Here is a 26,971-nt window from a genome sequence, read left to right as displayed (position 1 = left end):
TCAATAAAATGATATTGATAAATATTCAGAACAGAAAACATCACATCTGTAAGATACAACATAGCTGTATTCCACGGACACACTCACACATGTAATTGGTTATACACTTTAAAGCCCGTTCATCCATACGACTCAAATGCCCAGAGCCTCTGAGCACTCTACGGTGCTGCGACGCAAACGGCAGTCAACGGGACAGCCATTGCGACAACGAACGCCTAGAGAAGCGACACCACGGCCCGTCCACTAACGCCAAACACCGGACCAGTGCTGCCCTCGGACGAACAGTCCGAGAAACACAAGTACATGAGTGGTGGCGCTGGCGGCGACGGATCGGCTCTCAAAATCACCACGCCTTGCCCACAATCAATCATAAGATACAGTAAGACCTCTCCCTAGCCAAACCCGGCGTGCCTGTAGCATGTTTCACACTAGCCCTGCCCCACACATCGGGGGACACCCAAACACCAAACAGTCACGCCATTCATGACACGAATCGCGACGCGGCGCAACATAAGCATCTACAAAACAACAGAACAACACATGAAATGCCCGGGGCAGAGGAGACACGGGGATCTGATCCGACCATGGGCCGGACAGAATGAGTCGTATATTGGCTCAATGAGCCTCCTGGACGACTCCATACAGTATGTGCCGCATACAGTATCTACTGCACATTTCCGCTAAACGTCCACCAGCGGCGGGCGGCAGCGGCGGCGCAATCTCCGTTCTTTCTAGTCCAATCAGGTGGAGCGGTCAGTCTGTGAGGCGCCGTGCAGTCACCTGATGACTTCCCCTGCCGGAGTAGTCAGCTGGGAGACATCCGTGATAGTTCTGAAAGGCTCACTACCGGCCGATCAGGTCGGCTTGGCATCACTGCAGAGAGCTAAAAGGGGCAGATGGCGGTACTGGGACGGCCGGCGGGGCTGCGAGCGCCAGAGAGTACAGATGGGAGGGTGGAGAGCGGTACTGGAGGACTACGGGCAGAGCTGCACGGGCCTGGAGACGGTACTAGGATGGCCGTTGGCGGAGCTGAGAGGGCCATGGAAAGAAGGCCGCAGCAGCAGAGGGCACTGGGACAGTTGGTGGCAATACTATACGATCCAACAGTCCACCGCCCCGTGGGCCCAGTGACTAGTGAGTATACAGGATTCCGTGTAACGTAGCATCACCTGCCCATATAATTACATTGCACAGTGACGTCCACCTCTCAGTACAACAAAACGGTGTGGAATATCCACTTCGCTCCCAGCTGTCCACAGGCAGCCGCCAGTCTGCCGTCCACAGTCCACAGTCCAGCGTTCACAGACGTCTCTCGTCCTCGCTGACACGGCTAAAACCACTACAGCATAGAATCTACCTCAGCTCTGACAGTACCTAGCCTCTTGTTCCCATCGCTCCACCAATATCCACCTGCCAGCCCTTACAGCAGTAGCCTCAGCGGTCCGCTGCCTCAGAGCGCTGGTAACTCGGTGGATCACCCACCACCACTCCGGGCTGGATCATCCACACCACAGACCATGGTCTGATCTGCCGCGACTGGTCCATGGTCTGGTCTCAGACCCCACACTGACCGGCGCCGCGGCGCTACACAGCCGGGTGAGCGCTCGTGGGTCTTTCACCGCGTGTAATAGACACGATAGTAGAGCGTCTTGGAGCGCCATAGACTGTAGGAGTTGTCGAATTTGAGCTGGTACACGCCCTGGAGACAGGTGGGAGCAGCCGCGTCAGATAGCGCCCGGCATAGCTACACGGTACACAGAAACAGAAGAAATAGGCTGGGGGCCATTTAGACTCACGGATTGGATAGGCATATAATTGGTCGAACTTAGAAGTGAGGCTCACAATGATACATGACAAAATTATACAAATAAACAATCTCAAATATCCTTCAAAAACTTTTCGTTTTTTTTTTTTATTTATGTGAGACCGACAAATTCTAAGAGCTCGACAGGCCGCCGCCGCCCCTCGACCACCGAGTGACATCGCCATCTATGCTATGCTGCCCCACAGGCCCTCGATGTGCTCACCTGGCCAGGGTAGACATGCGATCCGGCGTACACCTCCTGATGGCAGTCCCTCCGGTACACGGGAATCACACAGGTGGTTAGCGGACGGTCCTCGGCGGCCGCGTGAGCGCCCCGCTCCGGATCATCGGCTGTGGAGTAGGGTCAGACGGGTCAGAGGGGGCACACGGGGTCAAAAGCAGCACATGGAGTCAGAAGGGACACACGAGGTCAGAAAATAATTTCAACATTCCCATTATCACTGCTCATATCAGTCACGAAAAATAACAGGAATCACGATTCGGCCTTCTCTATAGCCCTCCATTATTACCCCATTCCCACCCCCTCCTCTATCCCAGTCTCCATCCCGTCATTCCCCTATCCCGGTCCTCTCTACTGTCCTCAACTGGCCGCCCCTAGTCCTCACCCGTCGGTCCTCAGCCGATCCTCTCCAGTCCTCACCATTCTCGGGGTCCTCGTCCTCATCCTCGCTCTCGCTGATGTGGATGGTCACCTCGCTGTCCTCTGAGGGACCCCACTCGAAGAACACGCCGAAGCCGATGTCGTAGCTGTCCGTGGCGAACTCCCAGAACAGACACGTGCCATCCTCGTGAGTAGGTACGCGGATCTGCGCCACAGGGTAAAGGGAGGGTTACTTCCTTAGTTAGGACAGAGGCGGAGAGCAGGAGAGACTGTGGGTTTTGTTAACAGTCGGTTGTTGTAATAACGAGAACGAGAGGTTGGTAAACAGTGGGTAGTTGTAATAACAAAGTTGGTGGCAGGAGAATAAGCGCCGTCGGGACAAAGTTGCTGTTTGTTGATGCATTCTTCGGCGAAATACTGACAAAGTTAGCGAAACATAAGGGAGATAATGTGTGCGCTCAGCATTGCACACGGTTCTCTAACAATAGCGCTTCTGTTCAGGTTGGTCCGTTGTTGCGCAATTTATAAATCTCAAAAGCATAAGGTTGGTAGCTGAACGCTGGAAACATTATAAACTCACAAACTAATAAGAAATCAATCATTTTAAAAGCAAAGCACACTCACAACTACTATCAAATCGACGGCGCATTTAGTGTTCCATTTCACGCTGTCTTTGGTTGCTGTTGTTTTCGCACTACCCTAATGGCCGGTGACAGCGGGCGCTAAAGGTGTTTTGAAGCAACCAGTATTGCAGCCAGTCAACAATTTGGACCCACACCGTCTCCATACCCGATCTAATGTGTCCCCTCCGTTCATTGTATAAACGTTATCCTAGGCAGCTCCAGTCGCCTCCACTTGGCTGATGCGACGCCTTAACCACCCCCTCGTCACCTCAACGAGCACGATCCCAGAACAGCCCACCATACCAGCATCGGAACATCCCACTATCGAACGCTCCCGCCGCGAACGGCCGCCGCTCCGGGCTCCGGGGACGTGGTGCGAAACTCAAGTATGCCCGGAGCGCCCGGCTGGAACGAGCGGTGCACTGCGTTCAACCACCGACCTAACAGAGCGGTTGCAGGCGTGTAGAGGGACTAAGCCAGATGAGCGGATGAGGGTACGGGTGGACCATGTCGGCGCCTGAAGTGCTCAGAACACAGCCAGGGTGTGGTATGTCGGAAATAAGGTGTCTGTATGAGTCCTATCAAAGTCGAGTAACAAAAATTCAGCGAAAGAGCAACTGACATTTGTGATCTACTTTCAAAGAGCATAAACCAGTATAACGCCTTTTGGGGCGATTAACGGAGCGAGCGAGAGGGTGAGCCTTGCACGTGCGAAATTTCGAGGGGGTACCTCCAGCTAACTTGTGCACGGCACCCTACTAACCGGTCTCTAGCGATGTGCCAAATTTGAACACAATCGGTCCAGCCGTTCTCGAGATCTGGAAGCGGCACCCTGCACGTGCGCACGTGCAAAATGGGTCCCAACTGACTTTTGCACGGCACCCTACTAACCGGTCCTTAGCCATGTACCAAATTTGAGCGCCATCGGTCCAGCCGTTCTCGAGATCTGGAATCGACCCCTGCACGTGCGCACGTGCAGCAGCACCCCAACTCTGGCACATGGATATGCATTGCCAGTGTGGCCAAATCCATTTTGCGTTTGGGGAGGATGTAGAAAAAAAGCCGCCAGAGGATGTAACTATTTTTTTGAAAAATGGTCTACTGATTTTTTTAAGTTCTAATTTTCATAGGAAAGGTGGGAAATGGCCTTACTAACATTCAGTACTGATGTATCTTTGAAGAAAGCACTTCAGTGATACATATGTAGAAATAGCAATCCTTTTTAAGACAATCGTTTAATAGGAACAACTTCAACGGCCACTGGTCATTTGCCAACCACCACCTTCCCGATGCTGATTCTCCTTACTCTATTCCAGGCATATTCCTCATCCATTCCTGAAAGAAGATCGCGAGCCTTCCAATTTCCAAGCACTCCTGTCATCATCGTGAACCTACGAATCCATCAAGATCCCTACTGCCGGATGACCTCGGACACCGACGTCTGCTCCCCGAAGATACAGCTGCGCATACTGCATACCTATTCACGTTTTATAAAATGTAAATGCATAGTGCTGTGTTTAATAGGTTACTCTCGAATCAATCGAATTAATCGACTATACGACCATTTCTGAATCAGTTATTGTATCAACATTGCATCAGTATAAGAATCAGAATTGCATCGATTATGAGAACTAAGAAAAGTTATCACTAATATAAAATGTTGACCGATATGGCCAGTGGCCAGTACAACTCCCGATGTCATCCTCGACATTAATGTCCTAGTGCATATCCCAGAATCCAACCGCAACTGTGATCTTGGGTTCAATGTGTGCGATGAATTTACTCATTACTGTGTGTAGTAACGGCAACTGAAGGGAAAATAAAATGCAATAAGGTACCGAAACGTCCATATCGCCGATCTTTTTTGGGCTGGGTAACACTGAACTAGAAGAGTTGGTCGAACGGATGAGATGAGCACATTTTGTCACCGTTATATCGCTGGCCAGATCGCAAATCCATATCCAGACGAGACAACATATGTCGGCGAGCTGCACCAACTAAGGTGATGAGTCCGCACCAGCCCGACGGAACAGAGCTAACAGAGCTGGAAAAACACACCTACATCTAGCAAGACCTAGAGCTATTACTGAATAGGTCATAAAATATTTACCAGCCTATCACACTTTTTTAGGGGAAAACACCATAGCCGGTCATTTCGACGCGTTTTTTCCAAACCCTGATCTTCTTCCCGTGAATTGCCCGGAAGCACGAAAAATCCAATTTAAAAAGTCCAATCAATTATTCGATCCTGATCAAGTATCAAGCATGTGAGCTTGTTCTGACATTGCTTGATCTGCTGAGACAGACAAACTTCAGAAAACCAAGTCACTGTATTTTCTCAAGCTTTTTTCAACCTGTCGGAAATTTACGGGAGAACAGATATGGAGTTTGAAGGAAAAACACACGGCGATTTATTCCCTGCTCAACCTGTTGTGGGTCTCATAGTTCACCCTATCATTTCCTTTTCCTAGCACAGCAGGGTATGTGCTCAGTCTCACACCGAAGTTCACGATACCATGTTGGTTGGGCACAAAAAAAAAAAATCTTACCACACGACAGCGGATCAGTTGTGCTGTACAACACACCAGCGTCTAGCTGAGTGCATTCACGCCGACATCTCATCGAGATTGTCATGCTTTGCAGGTAAGGAGTCTATGGTAGGTTCACAAATCAGTCACACGAGTCACGAATGGTGGTATGACTGACTGGGGCCAATTCACCAATCAGTTCGATTATGAGTCTGAACGCATAGTACACGGTGCGTCTTGGTTGTTTCGTTTTGGATGTCTGCCAGTAGGTGGCTCTGTAAACACCACAACCTACTCAATAGATGTCGCCATAATGTACTATGCAGTTGTTGTGAAGTTGAAAAGATTTCATAATGTATATTGCTCAGTATTTTCCTCATAAATTAAAACACCCCTCACCCAGGTACCACTGCAATTATAAGTAGTGTTTTGCAATGAATAAGTGCCTAGTTATGTTGAATTAGAAATGTAGATCGCTTTAAATTTACACACAGCTCCAAATCCCTGAAATGATTAGATTAGGTCAAGGTACTTCCCATCTGAATCAGATCAGGCTTCAGAATGAAGCAGTTCAATACATCATCATAGTTCAAATGGTGTTTGCAAATGCCAGAATGCATTTTCTTCATAAAGATTTTTCACACACTAAAGCAATGATTGATGTAATGAAATCTACATACCCATCGCATCTGCCTTCACATTAACATTTCGTCAAATGTCCAATATTAACAGATCACCCCTCAATATAAGAAATCTTTAGTAAATGTGAATATGAAGTCCAGTGAATATTTTGAACATAACCTAACCTGATCTAACCTTACCTAGCTACCTACCAACCTAAAACTTTCAACCTGGCTGTCCCAACTCAAAACCTATTACCTACAACCTACAACCTTAAGCCCACAACCTATCTACACATAAACCAAATTTTATCATACCAGATACCTATATATAAATATATCAATATGTAAGAATCTGGCCAGATGCCTACATTTCTTTCAGTCAGAATGCACAGAGTAGATGGGTGGTAACTGGTAATGAAAAATCTTTGAAACTAGAGGGTTTTTACTAGCAATGACAATGTCATTGCTGAGGTGCTAATCCAAAATATTAATAATTAACTTAACGGAACCAGCCAACATCACTGGAAATTTCTTCTGAGTTCTGATTGTTGGTTGGTTGTTGTTTTTAGGTAATATGCATTTTTGAAGTATATGAATGTATCAAATCAGATAAAATAACAGATGCACACAAATGAAATTTTAACTGATGCCTTATATATTTGTGAATGAGCTCAACATCCAGCTTCGGTTGCGGATTCCTGATGATGGCAAGAGCTAAAGGCTCGAAATGCTGATAAACGTTCTTACCTGAGGCTGTGTTCCTGTTCCATGCTTCTCCAAAGCAATCTCAGTCTACGCTCTCCACCTACAAATAACAAACGTGCATGCATAGACCAACATCATCCCAACTTTAATTGAGATCTTTCCAGGATCAAGGTCTTAGGTCCCTGTACCTTATTGACTAATAGCTTGCAAGTATTGCTATCAGTTCTATTACGCTTCTATCAAATACTGAAATTGAAATAAGGCAACAAGGCCACAACACAACACTGCTTGTCTATTCAATTTAATTTCTCGAATCGTTTGTATGGAGCAAATGTTTCGGTTTTCCTCGTCTACAAAATATTGTACAAGATTATCAATCTCGACGCACCTGTCGAACTTCGCGGCCTCCGTATTACGTCACACGATTTCAGAGATTTTCGGCAGAAAAACTTCCGACATCCCTAAAACAGCGGCTCACGAAAGCCAGCCAAACGTGAAAATTAAGACAATACAGCCGGTAAAATGATGATAATATTGTAGGGAAATCGATGGAGCATGATATATGTGAATACCAAATCACAAAAATGGTTTTTCACAGTTTGGCGAAGAGTTGAAGTTAGGGGTTGTTAGGGGTAGAATTTCGCCAAAACAGGCGAAGGATGTCATTATATTTGAACATGTCAAAATAGAGTATTGTGGGCTTAATATCAGTTTTGATGCATAGGTGGGCATAATTCATCAATTTTCTTTCACTTTGTATAACATTTAGCTCGTAAAATGAGCCTGGGAATTAACAATTTCATTTCTTCAGAAGCCATTTTTTCCGCAAAATCAGCGGATTTTTCGCATGAAAATGACGGAAGTTTACTGGGCTCAAAAACAAGCATTTCGCAAATTTTCCAAGAAAATGACCGCGTATGCAATGTATTATTTCATTTTCTTTCGTATTATCTCATTTTCTCGTCTTGGTTTGGTCAATTAGCGGTGCTGTCGTCATTATAAGTTAGGGGTTGTTAGGGGGAAAATAACGACTTCCTTCGGGATTATGACTTCCCGATAACGACTTCCTTTTTGGCCACCGGTGACGTCACAGGCTGAACAAAGCACGCCAGGGCGGTGGTGCATGATGTATGAAGAGTCAACAGGGGATTATTGTGTCTTTGATGGCCTTGAATCTCGAACGACTGCTTGTGTTGTGGACGCTGTGGATGCATTGGTGTTGTGTCCGAGGGGTTTGCGCTTATCCTGATTTTCAGTGGTTGTGTTTGAGCTTAGTTTTGCTTTTATTCTTTGCGATCAATTGATAACTATTGTATATTAATCCGAGTCTGGTCCAAGGCTATATGCTGTATCTGCGCTGGGTGAGCTTGAAATTGAAATTGAAATAGCCTAGTTGTTTGTACAATTCAATTTGTGATTTCCTTACCAAACCTGTGCATGTTGTTTGGTAGGTACAAACTCAGCTCCAAAAGTCAAGACACTGGAATATAATGCAGTTTTTATTTTGTCACAATCACATCACCCATGCAGCATCAGCAATGCATGCTGATTTCAACTGCTAATGCCATGCTGTCTCGGTCTTGCATTTGTCTTCTTCCATACGTCTTGCAGTTGCTGCATACATACCTCGACCTATATTTTATATCAATATTGCCAGAACATAAGAATATGAATATTGCTTAACATTGTATATGCCTATATTCAAATTGGCGCTCATTGAGACAGAGGTATTTTATGACCTAGCAAGAAGTTGCCAAACACATTGATGCTTGCAGAACAGTATGATATATTTAAGTGAAAAAGTCGTGAGGATGTCTTTTTCCCAATTTTTAGGATGTCATTATCCTTTTCATTAGGGGAGGATTTCCCCACAACATTGCCAATTTGGCCACACTGTGCATTGCCTAGTGAGTGCCTACCTACATGCCAACTTTCAGCGCAATCGGCCCAGTAGTTACCGAGATATTGCAACAATTACAAAAGTGACACCTCTTCGTTTTGCACGTGGCACGTGCATAAGGGGTCACCCACATGCATCGGGAATAGTCCAATACTTGGTAGAAGGAATGAAGCTACCCTACAAAAATTACCGCGTGTAAATCGGTCAAGTGGTTGCTGAGATATAAGCCTCGCAAAAGCGTGACCACGGCCGGCCGGCCGGCCGCTCATACTCAGAAATTTCCGTTAATCTAAGGAAAGACTACGCTCGCTTCGCTCGCTCCGTAACAAGCCTTCCTCTCTTCGACAATCAGTCAGTGAGTTCAGTATGTGACGTTTACTTCAAAAACTTTGATTTATTTACATTTTTGAGTCAGACTAGTCGTAAAGGTAGAAGAAAAACATAAAAACTTCAGCTAGAGTTGACATACTAAAGGGTTCAAACAGTGAAAAAACAAGTAGGTATCGCAACTAGTTTGTAGGCAGCTAAGCGCCTGGAAACGCAATAAACTCTCCCGTCATAAACTTAATTAAACACGCTAATGGGTTCCGATTAAGGCAGTAATCACGCGATCCGTTCTTAACAAGGTCCCGTTAGAGCCCTTCGGCGTCGGGCTGCCAGTCTGGCGCAGAGGCAGTAAAAACGCCGAAATACGACGAATGGATGTCATATCCTGCATTTGCCAGCGTGCCATTTCTCCATACGTATCACAGAGCACTTCACAAAACCAAGTCAGCCTCGCCCATCCCACAGAGTCCCACCGAGACTCATTCCCGTCCCGCCCCCAAGCCCCACCACCGTCCCACCCAAACCCCACCACCGTCCCATCCGTCCCACCACCGTCCCACCGAGTCCCATCCGTCCCCCTCACGTACCGTGACCGTCTCTCCGTGACCAACTTTGAGTACTGCGTCACCTCCCTCGGCTTTGATGGCCTGTTTGAACTCGGCAAGGTCCTTGCGCGTCCACATACTGGCAGAGCCGACGTCCGGAACATGCTCTGCAGAGAACATAACCGGGTGGAACGGGTTAGATGTCAGTGGAAACTAGCGAGACGTCGGTGTTACATCAACAATACAAATGTGAACCGACTTAGAAGTCACATCCATAGTTTATGAATCACCGTCCCAGGAGTTCGATTTGCGATCTCTGGGATCTTACTCACAGCAACTCCCAGCCTAGAACCCTGTTTGTAGCCCACTGTTGCCAGAGACCGACTCTCGATGTGCCACCGACCAATCCACTCCACCCCTCGAGACCCACAGTGCCCCTATTTACTCGATACCCCAAACCTCCTGACAGTCCTAACTCCCTCATGACTCACCGTCTCCGGAGTCGGACTCCTCGCCCGCCGACTCTGCTAGCAGTCCGTCCGTCTCCCGGAGTGACCTGTCGGCTCCCGACTCCAGCAGAGCCTCCGTCTCCGGGGTCTGGACGGCGGCCATGGCGGCACTCACTGGGGGAGGCACTGCGGCTCCTGATGGGGGAGAGGGGGGCACGGTCAACTTAGGGAAAGAGGTCATGACACGGGATATGACAGGAGAGGTTAGGGCACGAGTCACAGTAGTGATTGTGGTCAGAACACGGCTACGGCGGGATAGAGGTAAGAGCAAGGTCAGGGCACGGGTTACGCCGGGAGGTCATCTGTAGTTCTGTAGCCGTACTGTAAACAAACTCCCCTGCAAGCGGCACTTCCAGCCAATAATAGGGTACATCACTCTCAGTCAGAATGCGAGGGTCATACAGTGACCAGCCGGATTTAGCATCTGCAGAAGTCGTCCCTTAGCCTCCACCGATCACTCATCAGACCACAAAGCGCACCGCCTGACCCACTATGTGGAGATGAGCTAAGGATAGCCTATCGCTCTCCCTCTCCCTCTAACTTTCCCTCCCCTCTCTCATAGGTTCATACCTGTCCCCGTCCCGGCAGCGTCGCCCTGTGAGCTAGCCGGCGCGGCTGGCACAGCGGACGCGGCCGGCTCTGCGGCTTGTTCGGACGCCCCAACCGACTGGGGTTCGGCCGCCCCGCCTCCACTGGTCTCCACCGGCGCCGGTCGCTGCTGCTGCTGTTGCTGCTGCTGGAGCTGCTGCTGGTACAGCTGTTGCATGTACTGCTGATAGTGCTGCTCCTGAAGCTGCTCGATCAGCACCGCTTGCTGCCGACACACAAACATACACGCAGTCAGTTGAAAAACCGGCTACAGACAGGACGCGCAAACACTTAGCAGGTTCTCTTCCAGCCGCTGAGCGGAAAGGTGTCAGGTGTCCTCTTTCTGAGCTGACAGTGTGACCCCCCTTCCCGCACGAACAACGCGCTGCACTGTCACAACACATCCGGCCAGTCGCGGCGGTAACCTTTACCGAAGAAGCCGCACATTATCATACAAGATTGGGTCCTGACATGGGTCGATACTGGAGGAGCGGACCGATCGCCGACGTTCAATTACTGGGTATCATGTCCGCTTAATAAACCAGAGCCGCCGGCGCGGCGGGGGGCCATCCCTCAGCGAGGGCTGACCGCTGAGCCGCTGACCGCTGAGCCGCTGACCGCTGCCCAGACGGGCATTCAGTCGGTTATTCAGCTGAGTATTCAGTCTAGCCAGGATCCGGCTGTTCGGCGCACCGTCTCCACAACACACGGCCCACGCGGTATACCGCAGCGAGGCACTCCGGAGGCTAATGAATGCGGGACGGGGGAGGGTGGTCAGCCGCAGGGCAGAAAGGGACAGGATGGTGGCCACCACCACATAAGGAGGGGATCGGTCAGCCACAGGAGAGAACAGGACAGCTGGACACCTAGACGGTGAACATGACAAAATAGGACAGGAAGGACAGGACAGTGTCGACCCGTCATCGACTGTCGTGTGAATAGACTACACCTGACACACATCCACACTACTAGCTCTTCGCCCGACCCTGCCCTCAGCCAAGCCACGGACTGGGAATTCGTAGGGCGCGACCCGACTGGTTGGACACAGTAATGCAGTTATGCACTGCCGTATTCCAAATTAAGCACGGAGCTGGCGCAACACGGAGGAATGTGGCCAATATTAGGATAGTTCACATTCTTCGAGAGGACAACTTTCGCGAGGAAGTTTCTTTTTAGCAGCCGTCTCACCTGATCAGGGCTGCCCGGGTACTGTTGTTCGGCGTAGGCCCGAAACTGAGCCCGCGTCTGCTGGTTCAGAGCCTCCTTGATGTGTCGCCTGTCGGCAAAGAAAGCCACACAATTACACATGGGAGCGATATGACACAGACGGCGCTGCACTGATGTATTCAGAGAGACGCAGTCATGTCGGAAATGTCTGCTAAGATATGTGTGTCTGCATTTCCAATCAGTCCCAGCGAGACTGTGCCGTTCCGGGACTATTTGCGTCTTCAGTCGGATCAGTCAGATTCAGCGAAACCAGATATCAGTCCGTGGGATCAGTCAATGTCAGTGAGATATGACCTCGCCGCAAATGTCCGTCCGTCTGTGGGATCGCCAGCCCCGGGCGGAGCTACCCGACCGCCGAGCCCAGTAAGTCTGTCTGTGGGATCGCCAGCCCCGTCGGAGCTGCCCGGCCGTCCGAGCCCCGTAATGGAGACAGCTTAGTCGGCTATTGTCCCAGCCGCGACCGGCCGCCGCGCTGATGTCAGGCCGACCGCGACCCAGCTGAGCCAGGACTGGGGTCGTCCGGCAACACACCGTGTGTGCGGCATGACACAGCCCAAGGAGCCACAGCAGATACCAACACGGACACCACAAGCATGACGGCCTTAGTCAATATGAGTCATTGGAGACCTCAAGCATCTCAGACCTTCGAAACAATAACAGAAAGTCCGAAACCATCACAACCCTCACACATTACCACAAGCATCACACATCATCACAAACCGCACACAAAACCACGACCCTCAAAAACCATCACAGACCTCAAATACACAGACCTTAGACACCATCACTGAAAATCCGAAACCATAACGGACCTCCGACGCCACCCAGCGCCAGACACCAGCCATCGCCTGTCAGACCAATACCCGTCGGCGGCGAGCGGCCCATCAATGCCCGATGGGAATCAACGGGAGGTCGGAGCCCGCGGCCATATCGGGAATCGGACGGCACGGACGGACCGTATCGGTCAATTATCGCACGCGCCGAGCTGTGCGGTACCACCACAAATACCGGAGGGAAACACAAGATGGCACATGTAATTATTCGAATGGTTTGGAGGGTGTTTTTGTACGAATATGAAGCTTCACTTCGGGCATAACATGTGAAGCGTAATCTCTGTTTTCATTACGAGACGAATTTGGAGATACCACGTGTTCACGAGGTGGACCTTGGAGATACCATGTCCAATATCTCGTTTCAAAATTGCAGGCCATTCATTTTATATATGAGGCGACATATATAAACCAGAAGCTCCATTCCATTCCATGGAACTAATACATGTTCGAAAGCCGCGACAGGTTATGCCTGTAAATGAAATTTTCCACAACGCCCTCCACATAGGGCGATATTCCAGGAGCCGCAGCAATAACTAAGGTCAACAATATACCAACACCGACAGGCAATCCCGGGAGCGTCGTCCATTCCGCGGCTGATCCCATCTCATCTTCATCGATATTATGGAACGAGAGGGGAGGACCATAGCAGCCAGGGGAGCAGCGGACACAGAGGACATAGGGACACTGGACACCGGGACACAGTGGACACAATGCTTACAAAAATGAACACAATGGATACAGAGGACACAGGACACAGTGGTTGTACCGGTTCCATATGGAGGGTATGGACGGAGGCAGGACGAAATCGCCGTTCCTCCATTAATGCGTCTTTCGGAATCAGACCAAGCTATCACCGCCACCACAGCCGCTCTCGGTGTCATCTCAGGGCTGAATGTGTTCTCAGGGCTCTCAAACCAGCCATCGTACAGCAATGACGGCCGGCGAAGGTTCTCTGGCCGGTCATCGGGTCAATCTATCTGAGGAAAAATGGTGACAACGGATAAAGACTCTGATAAGCACAGGTAGCAGCCAGGGTCGCCCCGCGTCCCCTCCCGCCCGTCGTCAGAAGGCCCTCGCCACCCATGTTCCGCTTGTATAGCGCCGTTTGTTTGTGCCTGAGTCTAGTTTGTTTGAGGCCGGCATGTAAGCACGGACCTGCAGCCATATAGCGCTTCTTCTGGCCGATACTCCACCACTGAATCGTGACCTCTAAACCAGTCGCCTGTTAGCGAAAAGTTCCGCCTCGACGCTCAGGTCGCTTTTGGTCATGACTCGCACATCCTCGGACCCGTCTACTATCCCTTCCCTTACACATGATCAAAAGAGATGGTGGGTAGATACTGGAAACCAGCGCTTGCCTCTCCCACACAGATAAACAAACACATACCCACGAATATAAACATTGACACTCTCCTTCCATATCCGTTTCCAGTAATTGTCGAATTATGCTCTCAGGTAAACTAAAGCAACAGATGGTAGACGTCAGCAGTTGTCTGCAGTTTCTCCCGTGCTAAAGCCAGAACCCATAATGAAAGCCTAACCAGGTAGTCGTCAGCACAAACAACGCAACACAGTGGAAACAGAGGAGTTTTCGTTCTTCGGCGTGGGCCCCAACAGATCGAGAGCTACTGAAACTATTTGCAAAGCAAAAGGAGCTGTTCCTTCTCCGGCCCTGTCCATCACAGCGGAAGGAGTGACCCCTGTTTGACCCCATGCCATCAAAGCAAGGGGAGCCTTCCCGCCCTGATGCTGGTCCGGTCGACCGCCCCTCCGTCTCTAATAACGATTAGGATCGACGACGCGGTGCCGGTGGACGATCTATTGAGCCCACGGCGTGGTCAAAGGCGGGTCGAAGTCGATCGCCTCCCCAAAGAACAGTGTCTAGGGTCATGTCACGCACACACCGATCCATCCCTAGTTCGTGGGTAACATAGGCGCAGGGATAGGCGGGATGGCCATGCCCCCACTTTTCAGCCATTTTTAGTAAAATGTTTATTTTTGATTTAAATACAAAACTAAGAGCAGGAAGTGGTTCAGCAAGGTGAGATGAGCACAAAACTGCAAAGAATTTCTTCATAGGGTATTGGGCTCTCACAAAGTGACATTGAAGTTTCGCTGCCCCCCCCCCCCCCCCCACACACACACACTTTTTGTGAGGTTCTTACGCCCATGGTGGGTAAGGTCTCGGAAAGACAAAGATGAAGGAGGGAGACAAGGGCTCCGCCACCGGGGGACGGAGGGATTTTACATTTTTAACATTACGCCTATGGGTGTTGCATGGAAAGAATCGACTTCAAACGGCCTTCGTCCCCCCCCCCCCCCCAACCATCGGGTCGTGACGGAACCCTTGGAGGGAGAAGGAGGCAGTGACGACGCAGAGGCTGCACTTCCAGTTAACATTGTTAGACATTTTAAAGGGATCACCGTCACATGGTAAAAAATGATATTTGCCCGCTCTCGAATATTGGGTTTTAATGTTCCATGATTCATGTAAGGTAGGATCGGTCTCAAGGAACACCGCAGCCGATCAACATCAGCTCTAGGCCTACGTTTGCCAAACTCATCACAAACAATAAAGCTCGAGAGTTGAGATTATGCAAGGCCCTCCGGGATCCCAATATCCGAAACAATACGCTTGTTGACTGAAAAATGACAAAAGCTGCCGAGTTTTACCGACAGCCATAATCTCCTCAAATCACTCGATCACACCAGCTGGTCATCGCAGCCAAGTCCGACATAAAAACATAAACCAGCATCGACGCCTCCATTTCAATCCGCGGCCTGTCAGGCGGCAGATTACTCTGGTGCCAGCCTGTCCAGTGTGAAGGGCTCATTAGCGAGATATATGATTTTGCATTTCAGGCGAGCAGTACCCCACGACCTCGGTGACCTTTAGGGAACGGCAGCAGAGGCAAGACTGTGCCCTTTCGACAAAATGTGAAAATGGAACGAGCGGGGTCGCGCCACGTCTTTGTCGCTGGGAAACTGAGCGAAGCCGGCAGTGTCAGCAGTAAAGGAGCCGAAACCATTATGGCTGAGACGCTCACGACCCACGGTAAGCTTACACGGGAGTTGTGAGAAGGCAGGCGCGAACGGCCAGCAACGACACGAAGGTATTTCAGCACGGCAGATGAAACAGAGGTGTGAGATGGAAAACGTGAGAGGTCGAGGTGTGATTCCAGCGAGATAGGAATGACAGTGTATTTCGCCGGTTCAAATAAGAACAGTCACCGGACCAGCATCCAAAACTGAATTGGGCCGCTTCATTTACAGCTCAATTAGTCATTAAGTTAAATAAGACTGTCTAATTGAAAAGCAAGAGAGAGAACAGCACGGTGGCATGTATCGGTACCATTCAAGAAGACATAGCTGCTGTGAAGAGCGACCCTGCCCAGAGCCAGGTTAGCGGTGGGAGCCCTGGCATCTGTCGTCTCCACAGCGTTATCATGCCGTGCACTGCGGCAAACGGGACAGCATTACCTATTATCACAGAGAACGGAGACAAATGGCCAAATGTAGTGCCGTTGCCCCATTGAAGTTTCAGTCCTGATTTAACCCTCGCCCGCACATGGGGGGGGGGGGTTGCCACCCCCCCAGGCAGTCTTTCTGCTCTGCACTCAACATTTTTAGAGCTAGAAGGCTGATTTTTCGTATAGCTGCTCGTCTATCCTTTCTTGATGTCCACTGAAAATTTCAAGTTTCTGTGATTTTTGGTTTCGGAGATATGACCTTGTTTTCAGGTCATGTCATGACCCAAATGGCCAATTCTCAACATCTTGCGTTTGCCATGGGCCTTGTGAGCTTTTGACACCCTGATTTCGGCCTTTTTTGCCAGTCTTACCTCCCACCTATCATGGAACATGTTGTTCGACGATGTACAGGGGTCAAGGTCAGGGTCAAGGTCAACCTAGGTCATCTAAGATAATTGCGTTTTAGGCAAGCTGAATTTACTTTTTGTTAAGTTTTTTGACTGCATTTTTGGTAAAAGCTTCTCAGATCATGATTTCATGTGATATGGAACCAAATACAATCGGTGCACACATCAGTATACACACAGACACACACAGACATACAAACACATATAATTGACCTTGACCTAACTTGACCTGAAATGACCTCAGCAGCAAAATTCTGGTCGGATAGTGTGACAAAGAGGTTCTAGCTGGCTCGGCACCAGAAAACAGCATCGTCATCGGTATTTGATAAGCAGCGCACTTGATATCCAACGGTGACCCAAAACAGCAACATTTTTTAGTTTGACCTGACCTGGAAGGTCAATGACTGACCTGAGAAGGTAAAACTGGGTATCATTGGATTCGTCTCTTCCCAAAGAATCTTTTTGGTCTTTACTGCTAAGCTCTATCTCCAACAGGAACGAAATGGCGCGGGGGGGGGGTGGCAACCACCCCCCCCCCCCATGTGCGTTCTAGGATGGGAAAATGGCATGTGCGGGCGAGGGTTAATCGGAGACCATTACGCAAATGACTACCTATTCTACGAGCATTAACAACGCATAAGCACGCCCACACACAAGGGAACAAGAACCGGGTTCAACAATGTGTTGTTTCATCACCGGCCCCTGCACTGCGCCAAAATCACATCAGAAGTGTCTGCAACAAACTGTTTCATCTCCGCGGAACCTTCCACTAAGCAGTCAACAAGTTTTGACAGCCATCCCGTCCAATCAGGCAAGGCGGCGCTATGATTGCATTCCAATGATACGGGACCAGACAGCACACGTCAACAATCATTGCACAGGTCTCAGGGATCAATAGAGAGGTGTCCAGAATGATGATGTTGATGTCGGTCTTTGTCTCATAAAATCAATGCGTATGTGTCGAACCATCGAGATAGCTATGAATAAGGTATAGTCACCTTGTCACTATTGGTCAGTGTGTACCACAGTTGCATAGGTGTTGGTGTTGGTATCGGTGCCAGTATCGTTGTCAACGCTAGTGTTCATGCATTACATGTGTCAGTTTAAGAGTTCGTATACGTGTCATCACCAGTGTCCATATCAGTGTTAAAAACGATGCATCCGCTTCACCGTCTGCCACCCCTGACATCGCTCCGGCGTCTGTCGCTGTGCCCAGACCCCGATTCGGTTTCCGCTCATTTATCTATGAACACAGTACCGATCGGCGATCCGCTCATTGCTCTATGAACACAGCGCCCAGCCGATCCTTTCTCTATGAACACAGCGTCCAGCTGATCCTTTCTCTATGAACACAGCGCCCAGTCGATCGGGGATCAATGGACAGGAGCACACCGACCGAGCCGCCCGCCGACGGACAGGCGGACGGGCGGAGGGAGGGATGGACGGATGGATGGATGGATGGACGGATGGACGGACGGACGGACAGACGGACGGATGGACGGGCCGGGGAATAGACAGGCGTAGGTAGGTGTTGGACGGACGGACGGACGGACGGACGGACGAAGGCGGATGAAGGCAGACAGCAGTGAGTTGCGAAAATAAAACGGACAATGGAAAGCGTAAACGCAGATAGGTACCAAGGTACTGAAGTTGCCTTACGAGAAACATTACGAGCAAAGGCATTTGATGTTTTAAAGGGACTATCCCACCTTTAACATGGGGTTTGAGTTGAGATAGCCAAGTTTGCGGCGAGGTTCAGAAACCACTATCTATCTAGGTTGCAACCCCCGCGGCCTCTTGGTGTTGAAGAAATTCGTTCCCTTCATTTGACAATGGGCCTTGTACAAGGCCCTATCTTCAACATGGAGCGACCGTTAGTGTGACGTCACCTCGTTTAGTCATTCTGATTTAAATGGGTTTGTTCGTTGAAAAATCGCTTAAAACTTGGTCTGAACTTTGTTGTGGTGCCTACAGAGTAAAAAGAATCAGCTTTATGACAGTAATGTGGCCTGGGGAAGGAGGTAATTTTGGGCTGTGACGTCACATATTTGAAAGTTTGTGTTTGGAATATGGGAAGCCTAAGATGTTTAATGAAAAATAAATGCCAGAACCGTGTTCCTGGTCATCCAATCTATAAAGTCGGGCACAATTTAACTGGTTTTAACAACATTTTAGAAGGTGGTATAGTCCCTTTAAGGAAAATCCACTGCTGTAACACCACATGCTGAAGAGTTCATAACAACAGAAGTCCAGCTGAAAGATTAATTCACTTCGGAATCGCATTTCGGAGTGAAAGAATGATAAATGCATCAAAAGTCAATCAAAACTAATTCATATAAATGTTACATCCCTCCACATAAATCAAGTTCAATCTCTCTCGCAAAGCTACATCACGGCCACCAATAACAAAATAGCCCAACAGAGAGTAAATAACCGTGTCCATTTGCGCGAGCCCGCATCCTGGTCTTTTGTAGCGCGTCATCAAATGCTCCACTCGGAGTGTGAACCATAAATCGGACATCGGATGAGTCGGGTGGCACTTGGCAGTCGACGGCGACCGTTCAGAAATAACGCTATTCACAACTCAGATTTCTCGCTCATGGTACCTTCTGAAGCAGACGACACAGATTGCTATACATAGCTGTAAGTGACCGAAGGCTTTGACTTGCGAGTCTGGCGTTCCACAAACGTGGCCGACGTCGGAGTTCAGACTCGTGGATTTGTTGGAGAAGTTATTTCGGTCAACATTAACTGAAACTACGTCAGCCGGGCTCAGTGGGATTCTCGAGGATTCATCCAGCCAAGGCGCACGTCTCCACGGCAACTTTGTGTTTATACCGAGGCAGAAAGCCGGCTGCGGTCACTAAGCGACAAACGGAGATGAAATCGGAGAACTGAATCCATTTGTCGGGGATGTATCGACGAGCATGTGTAACTTGATCCACGCTGAACCGAAATAGGAAGGCTCCATCACAATAATGCTATAATGTGTAGGACATTAATGCATGCTTTTGTATCTAAATATGACTCAGCAGTTCATGACTCACCCTCTATCGACGCTGGAAAGCTAAAAGCGTCGACTCATGCATCATAACGAAAACATAGATAACAGTGAGCCATACTGATTAAGGACTTCCGAATATGTTGACTCCTTTCGCACCGCGCCGCCTCATCACAAAGCAGCATACCGATAAAAAATTCACATCTACACATAGCAGCTCGCCATGAAGGCAGCAGTGTTCGTTAGCGGTCGTCACAGACAGCCACCACTGGGAACCGGAGCCCGTCTATCAGGCGCAAACAATGCCGATTACCGGCAACCGATACGGACCAGCCGGGCGGCGGCCAGTTGAGCGAGCCAGGCGGCACGCGCGGCCAACACGTCCCCAATTGTCCCGGACTGATAGCGGCGCTGTATATTGATGCAGGGCGTCGCTATGGGATATGGGACGCCGCGGATACTGTGCTGGAACGGCGGTGCCGATGTTTGAAAAGCTTCGGAATGAACACTTCAAATAAGTCCTATAATTGAAGTGAATGCCTTGGTTGCAAACAGAGAACTTCTTCAAAGGCCGGGGACAGCTCAACTGAAGCTCCACAAGCGCAATCCCCATAATGTTCCAGGCATTACTTTGATGTTTGATACCGTCTTTAATTGGAGTTACCCTTGGACGAGTTGTTGGAGTTCAGTAAACACAATCCATTGATAGAGCCAGCCATCCCAGGCTTGCTAACAGAGTAACTGGGCCGTCCATCATTCAGCACGCTATTGGCAAACGTGACCAGCGTTGTTACATGAAAACAGATGGCACTCGAGCACAAAGTCAGCCACCGATCAAGAAGAGCGGGTATGTAGATACCATGCCGTAAGGTCGGTCCACTTTGTGTTGAAGTCGCTCCGGTGAGCCGGGCGTAGAGTCTGTGACTGCGAGGTGTTTGTTCAGTTACACGCTTAAACATCAGAGTCCTCAACAATATTCAATAACTCGAATTAGCTTTATAAATAAACCGAAGAGAAGAAGAATCGAATATGCCTGAAAGCTAGGACTTGGCTAGAACAATACTTCAGATAAAGCGGATAAAGCCGAGAGGATGAAATCAAGCACCGAGCATATCAGTTGAACCGCTAATACTCCGACGTAGCTGATTAATTGATCGTCATATAATTTTGAGACCCCTGGCAGAGGCCAAGCGTCTTCAATAGGCCGGGAAGAATACACAGACATTTGGTCAGCAGCGCCACAGTTATACTAAAATACTTGCAAAGGCAATTATCGCGTAACAAAAGCACGTCACACATTTACTCTACCGATCTAATTAATAAACGGGCAGGGGCGGGGGCCTAGATCACTGGGCTCAGCCAGCAAAGTCAACTCGTAATCCAGTAAGCCCGCCCAGTTCTGACGCCTAAAACTGCGTTCCAGCGTGAGCGCGAATTCATCAAGCACTGCTATAGGAGAGCTAATTAGTGCGCGGGCCCGCTCGCACACTCGCAGTTTTTAGGCGATTGGAGTTTGAGCACGACTTATGACGTAGGTACTCACGACTGGGCTGCCAATTTTGTATGCAGAGTCCAGGTTTTGTTCGATATTAGATATGCGTGCGTGAAATATTAATGCTCTCTGACCAGTCATATCAAGAGAAAGATAAAAAACGGACCACGTACAACTAGCCCGAAGCTAACAAAAAGCCATAATATTTACATGCAATAGCGAATAATACGGTACTCGTGTCACGTTTCCAATTACTATTTAGACAAAACGTAGCAATCAGCCACTGGCCAGCCGACCCGTTTTAAAATCAGTGACATCCCACGACCTGCCTCTACATAACCACAAGCGTCAGGGATGCCGTTTGGACCCAACACGTTCGAAGGCGGAAGAAAGCACACGACTCTAACCTGTTCCTAGATGAATCCCGTCCACTTCACTTCTCCAGGCGGCCGCCCACCACCGCCGGCACCTCAACCACACACAGCCACGAGGAACTGCCACCACCGAACAGAACACCGGGGGCGCTGACCAATGGCAGCCACCGCTCAACTGGCGGCCACCAATCAGCGATCGCTGCTCAAGGTCACAGCGGCCGCCGCCACCGACGAACGACGAACGACGGCGGCGACGCGACGGGGAGGCGGAAGGTTAACGGAATGAGCGGAGGACTAGCGCGAGCGGGCCTCATGAGGGGGCACAACGCAGGAGGGAGGGTCGGGGCGGGGAGGGGTGCGGTATAAGTAGCAGCTGCGGTCTGACAGCAGATCTGTCAGCCAACTAGCGAGCCATCTAGAGCCAATTAGCCACTAATGGCTGCCACGCGTCTCACTGCGTGGCAGGTGACAATTGGTATAACTAGGTGTGGTCCTATTTCCATCAGCTCTCCAATTACAATCTAACCTCCCGATCAGAATTAATGTCTCGGGTGGCAATGTTTGTGAGCACGACGCCACAGCTGCATTACGCGTCGTCGAAAACAGCCAAGGCGCGAACTGTAAAGCACAAAGCAGTACAGCCCACAACTTCATTAAAACATCAGCGAAATTTTCCCGCAGTCACTGCGGGGAAGCAAACCTTGGAAATAATGATTCGATGTGGCACAACTTGCATTTCATTTAACTTCAGCTGAATAGCATGGCGTGTTTTCAACAATCAGCCCTATTCGTGGAACAAAGCTAACCAAATCTGCGAGGATGAAACGCAAGAGTGACTTTGAGTTTCAAAGATTTTTAAAATAAAACTTCTGAAAGCTCCATTGCGTCTCCTTTACGTCAAAGTTCATATCAAATGCTCAGTGTTTTCATGGCATATTTCCCCTGTCAGAGCCTCCGCAACACAAAGCTTGTTGCGCAAATCCTGACCTTTAAGATCCGATCGGTAAATTCTGGGTACATGATGGTAGAAAATATGAAATCATATGCCTGACTATCCGCATACTAGTAGTTAGACATGGTAGGTACTCAGCGAGTGTGCCGATCTTGAAGTATCATTTCATTCCGCCTCCACCTATTAATTCTCTCTGCGCGATTCTGTCGCCGGCTCCTTACTTGGTCTCCTCCTGTCTCCTAGCCTCCTCCTGCTCCTGCTGAATGGCCATCTGCTCCAGCCGCTGGCGACCCTCCTCCTGCTCCTGAAGCTCCTGGCGGGCAGAGTTCTGCGCCTCTTCTCTGTCCCGGGGAAAGAGTTAAAGCCGAGGTCACATACAGGGGCATGTCACAGGATACATGGCATTGAATACTCGTATGTCTCAGCTGTAGATGTTACAACACACATCGGAGCAAAACTACATCAAATGTATCGCGACACTCATGCCAACAAGGTCGGCAAGATGAAGCAAAAAAAGCGGTCAGGTCTGCCAGCAGAAGCTGGCCAGTACACAAAAATGACCAGAAATAAGACACAGTCGATTCATTTACCTGTCACACCGACAATCTAGATGCTACACGAGCTGCAGGACTGACTGGCACGTGGACAACCACCTGACTTACTGGACTAACTCAGTTGATAGTTTGGAAATCTTGCACCCTTATGGGAAACTACATTCGCACACTGCTCGCTCGCTCAATCCCCGCCAGCACAGAGATCCACCCTCCCACCCACACCTCCCACCATCACTTACAGTTTCCGCTGTTTGGCCTCCAGGTCACACTTGTGTGCCTCCGCATACGGCCGGAACGTAGCACACACAGAGTCTAGCAGCTCAATGTAGCGAGTCATGGCCTCGGGTCGGCTCAGTTCACCGAGCGCCTGCCACGCCTGTCTGTGAAAGGAGAATATGTCAGTAGGGGCAGCATACATCCATCAAGTACGTGTCTAAACGGATAAATGCGTCAGCTCTAAACGTAGAAATATGTCAGTCAGGGCAGCACACATCCATCAAGTGTGTCCCTAAACGGAGAAATGCGTCAGTCGGGGCAGCACACCAGCACACATCCATCAAGTGTGTCTCTAAACGGAGAAATATGTCAGTCGCCAGTCGGGGCAGCACACATCCATCAAGTGTGTCTCTAAACGGAGAAATATGTCAGTCGGGGCAGCACACACCCATCAATTATGTCTCTAAACGGAGAAATATGTCAGTCGGGGCAGCACACATCCATCAAGTGTGTCTCTAAACGGAGAAATATGTCAGTCGGGGCAGCTGACACACCCATCAATTGTGTCTCTAAACGGAGAAATATGTCAGTCGGGGCAGCACACATCCATCAAGTGTGTCTCTAAACGGAGAAATATGTCAGTCGGGGCAGCACACACCCATCAATTGTGTCTCTAGACGGAGAAATATGTCAGCAAAGGTAGAACACGTCCACCTAATGCCTGCCCAAACGGAAAAATAAGTAGGTAGCCGCCCGTCAGCCTAGCTAAGCAGAGTAAAGGGCTAGAGTGAGCAAGGGCGAGGATGTTCATTCACGCCGCGCTTCTCATAGGGTGTCATATAATGACCATGTTGATACTGATTGATGACGTTTGAGACGTGCCACGTAAACTACGTCGGTTTCAGCTCCTGCCATCTGGTGGAGGATCGGTGAAATTTAACTTCCGAGCAGAGTCCATTGAGGTCGCGCGTGAAGGCGTCGTGTTTATTTGTGTTTATTTGACACCAGCCCACCTTGGAGCTCCCACGTTACCGCCTCGGAGCTTCCGCGTTACCGCCTCGGAGCTTCCACGTTACGTAAAAGCCGCGTGAGAAATACGCTGTGGACAAGCACCTGTCCTCATCTGACTAGATAGCCGACGGTCTCGAATGATGGCTACGTTACCAATGCTAGCCACCGCTTCTGCTTATAAAATGTCTTGCCGGCCGTTCTTGATTGTTTGTGGAAAAAGACATCTAAGAGATTACATGACAAACCACAAAGTGTTCCAAATAGCATAGTTTATATGCGTTAAACGCACGCTAGCGCAGAATGAGTGCAAAATGCAAAAGTTTTTGCCGAGCTCACGATAGCAGACAATGGTAGCACAATGTTACGGGCAATGCATCGGTAAACACATGGGTAATGCATGTTGGTTGTTGAGTCATCAAGTCATCAACAAATATGCATCGATGAAACATCTCTAACTGTCTGAGCAGTTCGAGCCATTCGCCTCAACTCGATGGTGGCAATGGAGCAGAATTAGACGATGGTGTCTTCGACAGTGTCTGCGTCGGCGCCCATAAGTCCTCCGTTGGCGTCAACGTGATGAAACTTGAAAATGCTTCAACTGGTTGCTCAGGGCATGTACCAGCCGAGGCGACGTGCGCCCGTACTGACCTGCGGTCGCGTCCGATGACGTCCAGCACTCCGAGCGGCGGCAGCGCGTCCGGCCGGCACGGTCCGTGGACTGACTGCTGCTGCAGAGCCGACAGCTGCAGCTTCTGCTCATAACTCGGCTGCAGCACCTTGCCAGAGTTGTCTGCCAGATAGAGCATGCAGCATAGGTTAATTGACAGATAGGTGCAGCCAGACAATCTCTTAAGTACAAGTCATATGGTAGGTGTGGAATGTGGATGTAGTATTTGTCACACTAGTATTTTCTTATCATGCCATATTATAGAAAGAAGTGAGGCAGCATTGTCTCCATCAAAACAAGGTTACATGTCGTGTCACAAAAGTATTCACTTCCAGCAAGTCATCTCACCTTTGTAAAACTTGACAGCCAAGTGGTAGAGATGCTGCAGCTCAAGTCCCCACTTTTCTGAGACTCTATTGCTGGCCTTCTCAGTGACACTAAGTGCTCCAACACCCTCAGTGGCTTCCTTGACATCATCTGTGGCCATTGCGGCTGGACTGATGGGTGGCTAGAAGACCAACAGTCTCAACCAGGCTGCAGAGAAAGAATGCTACATGAAAATAATAGGAAAAGAACAGAACAACAGAATGACAAACACAAATAGCTCACTTAACTAAAAAAAGTTAGGTAGGTACACAGCTTTGAACCTTGGAGTGATAAAACATTTTTTTCAGTGACGGTCATCCCATATTACTGGAAAAAAGATTTAAGGCAAACTTCCAGACAACAACAATTCTAAGTCATCCAGGCCAATGTCATTTGATAGTCACAGGCAGAGCCAACATCAAACTGCATTGGCCCTGAAGCTGTAAAATCTTTGTCATCCCAATCCGGGAGTTATCAAATGCAGCCTTCATTCCCACTACAAACAACATTTTCACACTGAGGGCTGTTCATGGGCCCTGTGTGCGGTAGGACCGTACACAGGCTCCAAGCTCCGCCCACTGCGCCCCTATGTCAGCCTTCCATCAGTGCACACAGCGACCGCTGTGGCCAGTTGGGACGGGATGCAGTGATGGCCGTGTGCGGTCCACCGCACTCAGCCGGGTGGCATCATACAGACTATCCCTCCCCTACCCCCATGCCTGCTGCACATACTGCACACACTGCACTCAGCAGTGTGCGGTGCCCGTGAACCAGGGTATATTGCCCGTGAACAGCCCTCTGGATGAAAAAAAAAGAGATTAAAACCAATGAATGAGCATGACGCAAATTACCTACACGGCAACCTATGTGTTTGAGCAGCAGAAATACACAAACTAATAATGAGGATGGAGCTTGCAATTGTTATTAAAATCTGATAAACCTGCAAGCCTGTATTAGCCTAATTGGACTAAACTGAATTGTTTTTTACACATTTTCCAGGGCGTGTCACTTGTCAAGTCCGACGTTCGTTGCCGAGATCTTGATCGGTCAGTTTGGTAAAAGCATGAACCTCAACCAATACTAACCAGAAGTAAAAAAATATGTCGAAGAACTCTTCCAATTTCTGAATATATTTTTATCGTTCACCATCCACCACTCGTCACCAAAAAAACACAAAAATATTGTAAATCGCCGGCCCTTTGCAACAGCAACCAAGGACAGCAATAAACACGTATCACACGCCCTAAAACACTGCAATAAAATTATCAGTAAGCTGTTTGCATTTTGTAACACCCGTAAATGTAATGTAATTGTAAGGTTTGACTAGTCGATAAAGTGCATTAGGAAACGCACAGGGTAGATATAATATATCAGCTTTTATATGCAACACTTTGCATGACCTTGGCCCTTGATCTCAAATAGTAATGCAAGCCTAAATGGCAGACGGCTTATTCCAAGATATTTCGCAGCTTATCCCGTCTGAGAAAAATGTTTTATAAATATTTTATGCATTGTTGTAATGTAACGCAATTAAATTTAACGGCGAAGGCCATTCTGAAATGCATAGGCGCAGCGGTGTGCCTTCGGCTACACCGTGCAAGAGAAAGTGCCATGGCATTGGGATCAC

The 26,971-nt window shown here is 49.1% G+C and overlaps 1 protein-coding gene across 1 annotated transcript; it reads right to left on the bottom strand.

Moving 5' to 3' along the window:
• LOC122393398 (Golgi resident protein GCP60-like) lies at positions 1–26,601 on the bottom strand. The gene is made up of 12 exons (XM_043389353.1): positions 26,430–26,601; positions 25,327–25,512; positions 24,960–25,101; positions 23,324–23,464; positions 22,752–22,871; positions 11,963–12,050; positions 10,757–11,000; positions 10,169–10,321; positions 9,720–9,844; positions 2,466–2,631; positions 2,028–2,155; positions 1–1,699 (listed from the first exon to the last, which is right to left on the bottom strand). Exons 2-12 carry the CDS (start codon positions 25,463–25,465, stop codon positions 1,616–1,618), a joined length of 1,530 nt encoding a protein of 509 aa, XP_043245288.1. The 5' UTR covers positions 25,466–25,512; positions 26,430–26,601; the 3' UTR covers positions 1–1,615.
• Positions 26,602–26,971: the final 370 nt, after the last annotated feature.

The sequence above is a fragment of the Amphibalanus amphitrite genome, unplaced genomic scaffold (assembly GCF_019059575.1).
Source record: "Amphibalanus amphitrite isolate SeventyFive unplaced genomic scaffold, NRLGWU_Aamphi_draft 000533F_arrow, whole genome shotgun sequence".
NCBI classification, from domain to species: domain Eukaryota; kingdom Metazoa; phylum Arthropoda; class Thecostraca; order Balanomorpha; family Balanidae; genus Amphibalanus; species Amphibalanus amphitrite.
The sequence above is the reverse complement of the archived record's forward strand: the minus strand, read 5'-3'. Positions and strand labels throughout refer to the sequence as shown.

What these genes read in the sequence shown, in the direction of transcription:
- LOC122393398 (XM_043389353.1), bottom strand. Translation starts at nt 25,465, where the DNA reads ATGGCCACAGATGATGTCAAGGAAGCCACTGAGGGTGTTGGAGCACTT. An exon ending in GGCTGTCAAGTTTTACAAAG is followed by an intron (nt 25,102 to 25,326) that starts GTGAGATGACTT and finishes TCTATCTGGCAG; the next exon opens with ACAACTCTGGCAAGGTGCTG. An exon ending in GGACGAGGACCCCGAGAATG is followed by an intron (nt 2,156 to 2,465) that starts GTGAGGACTGGA and finishes CCTACTCCACAG; the next exon opens with CCGATGATCCGGAGCGGGGC.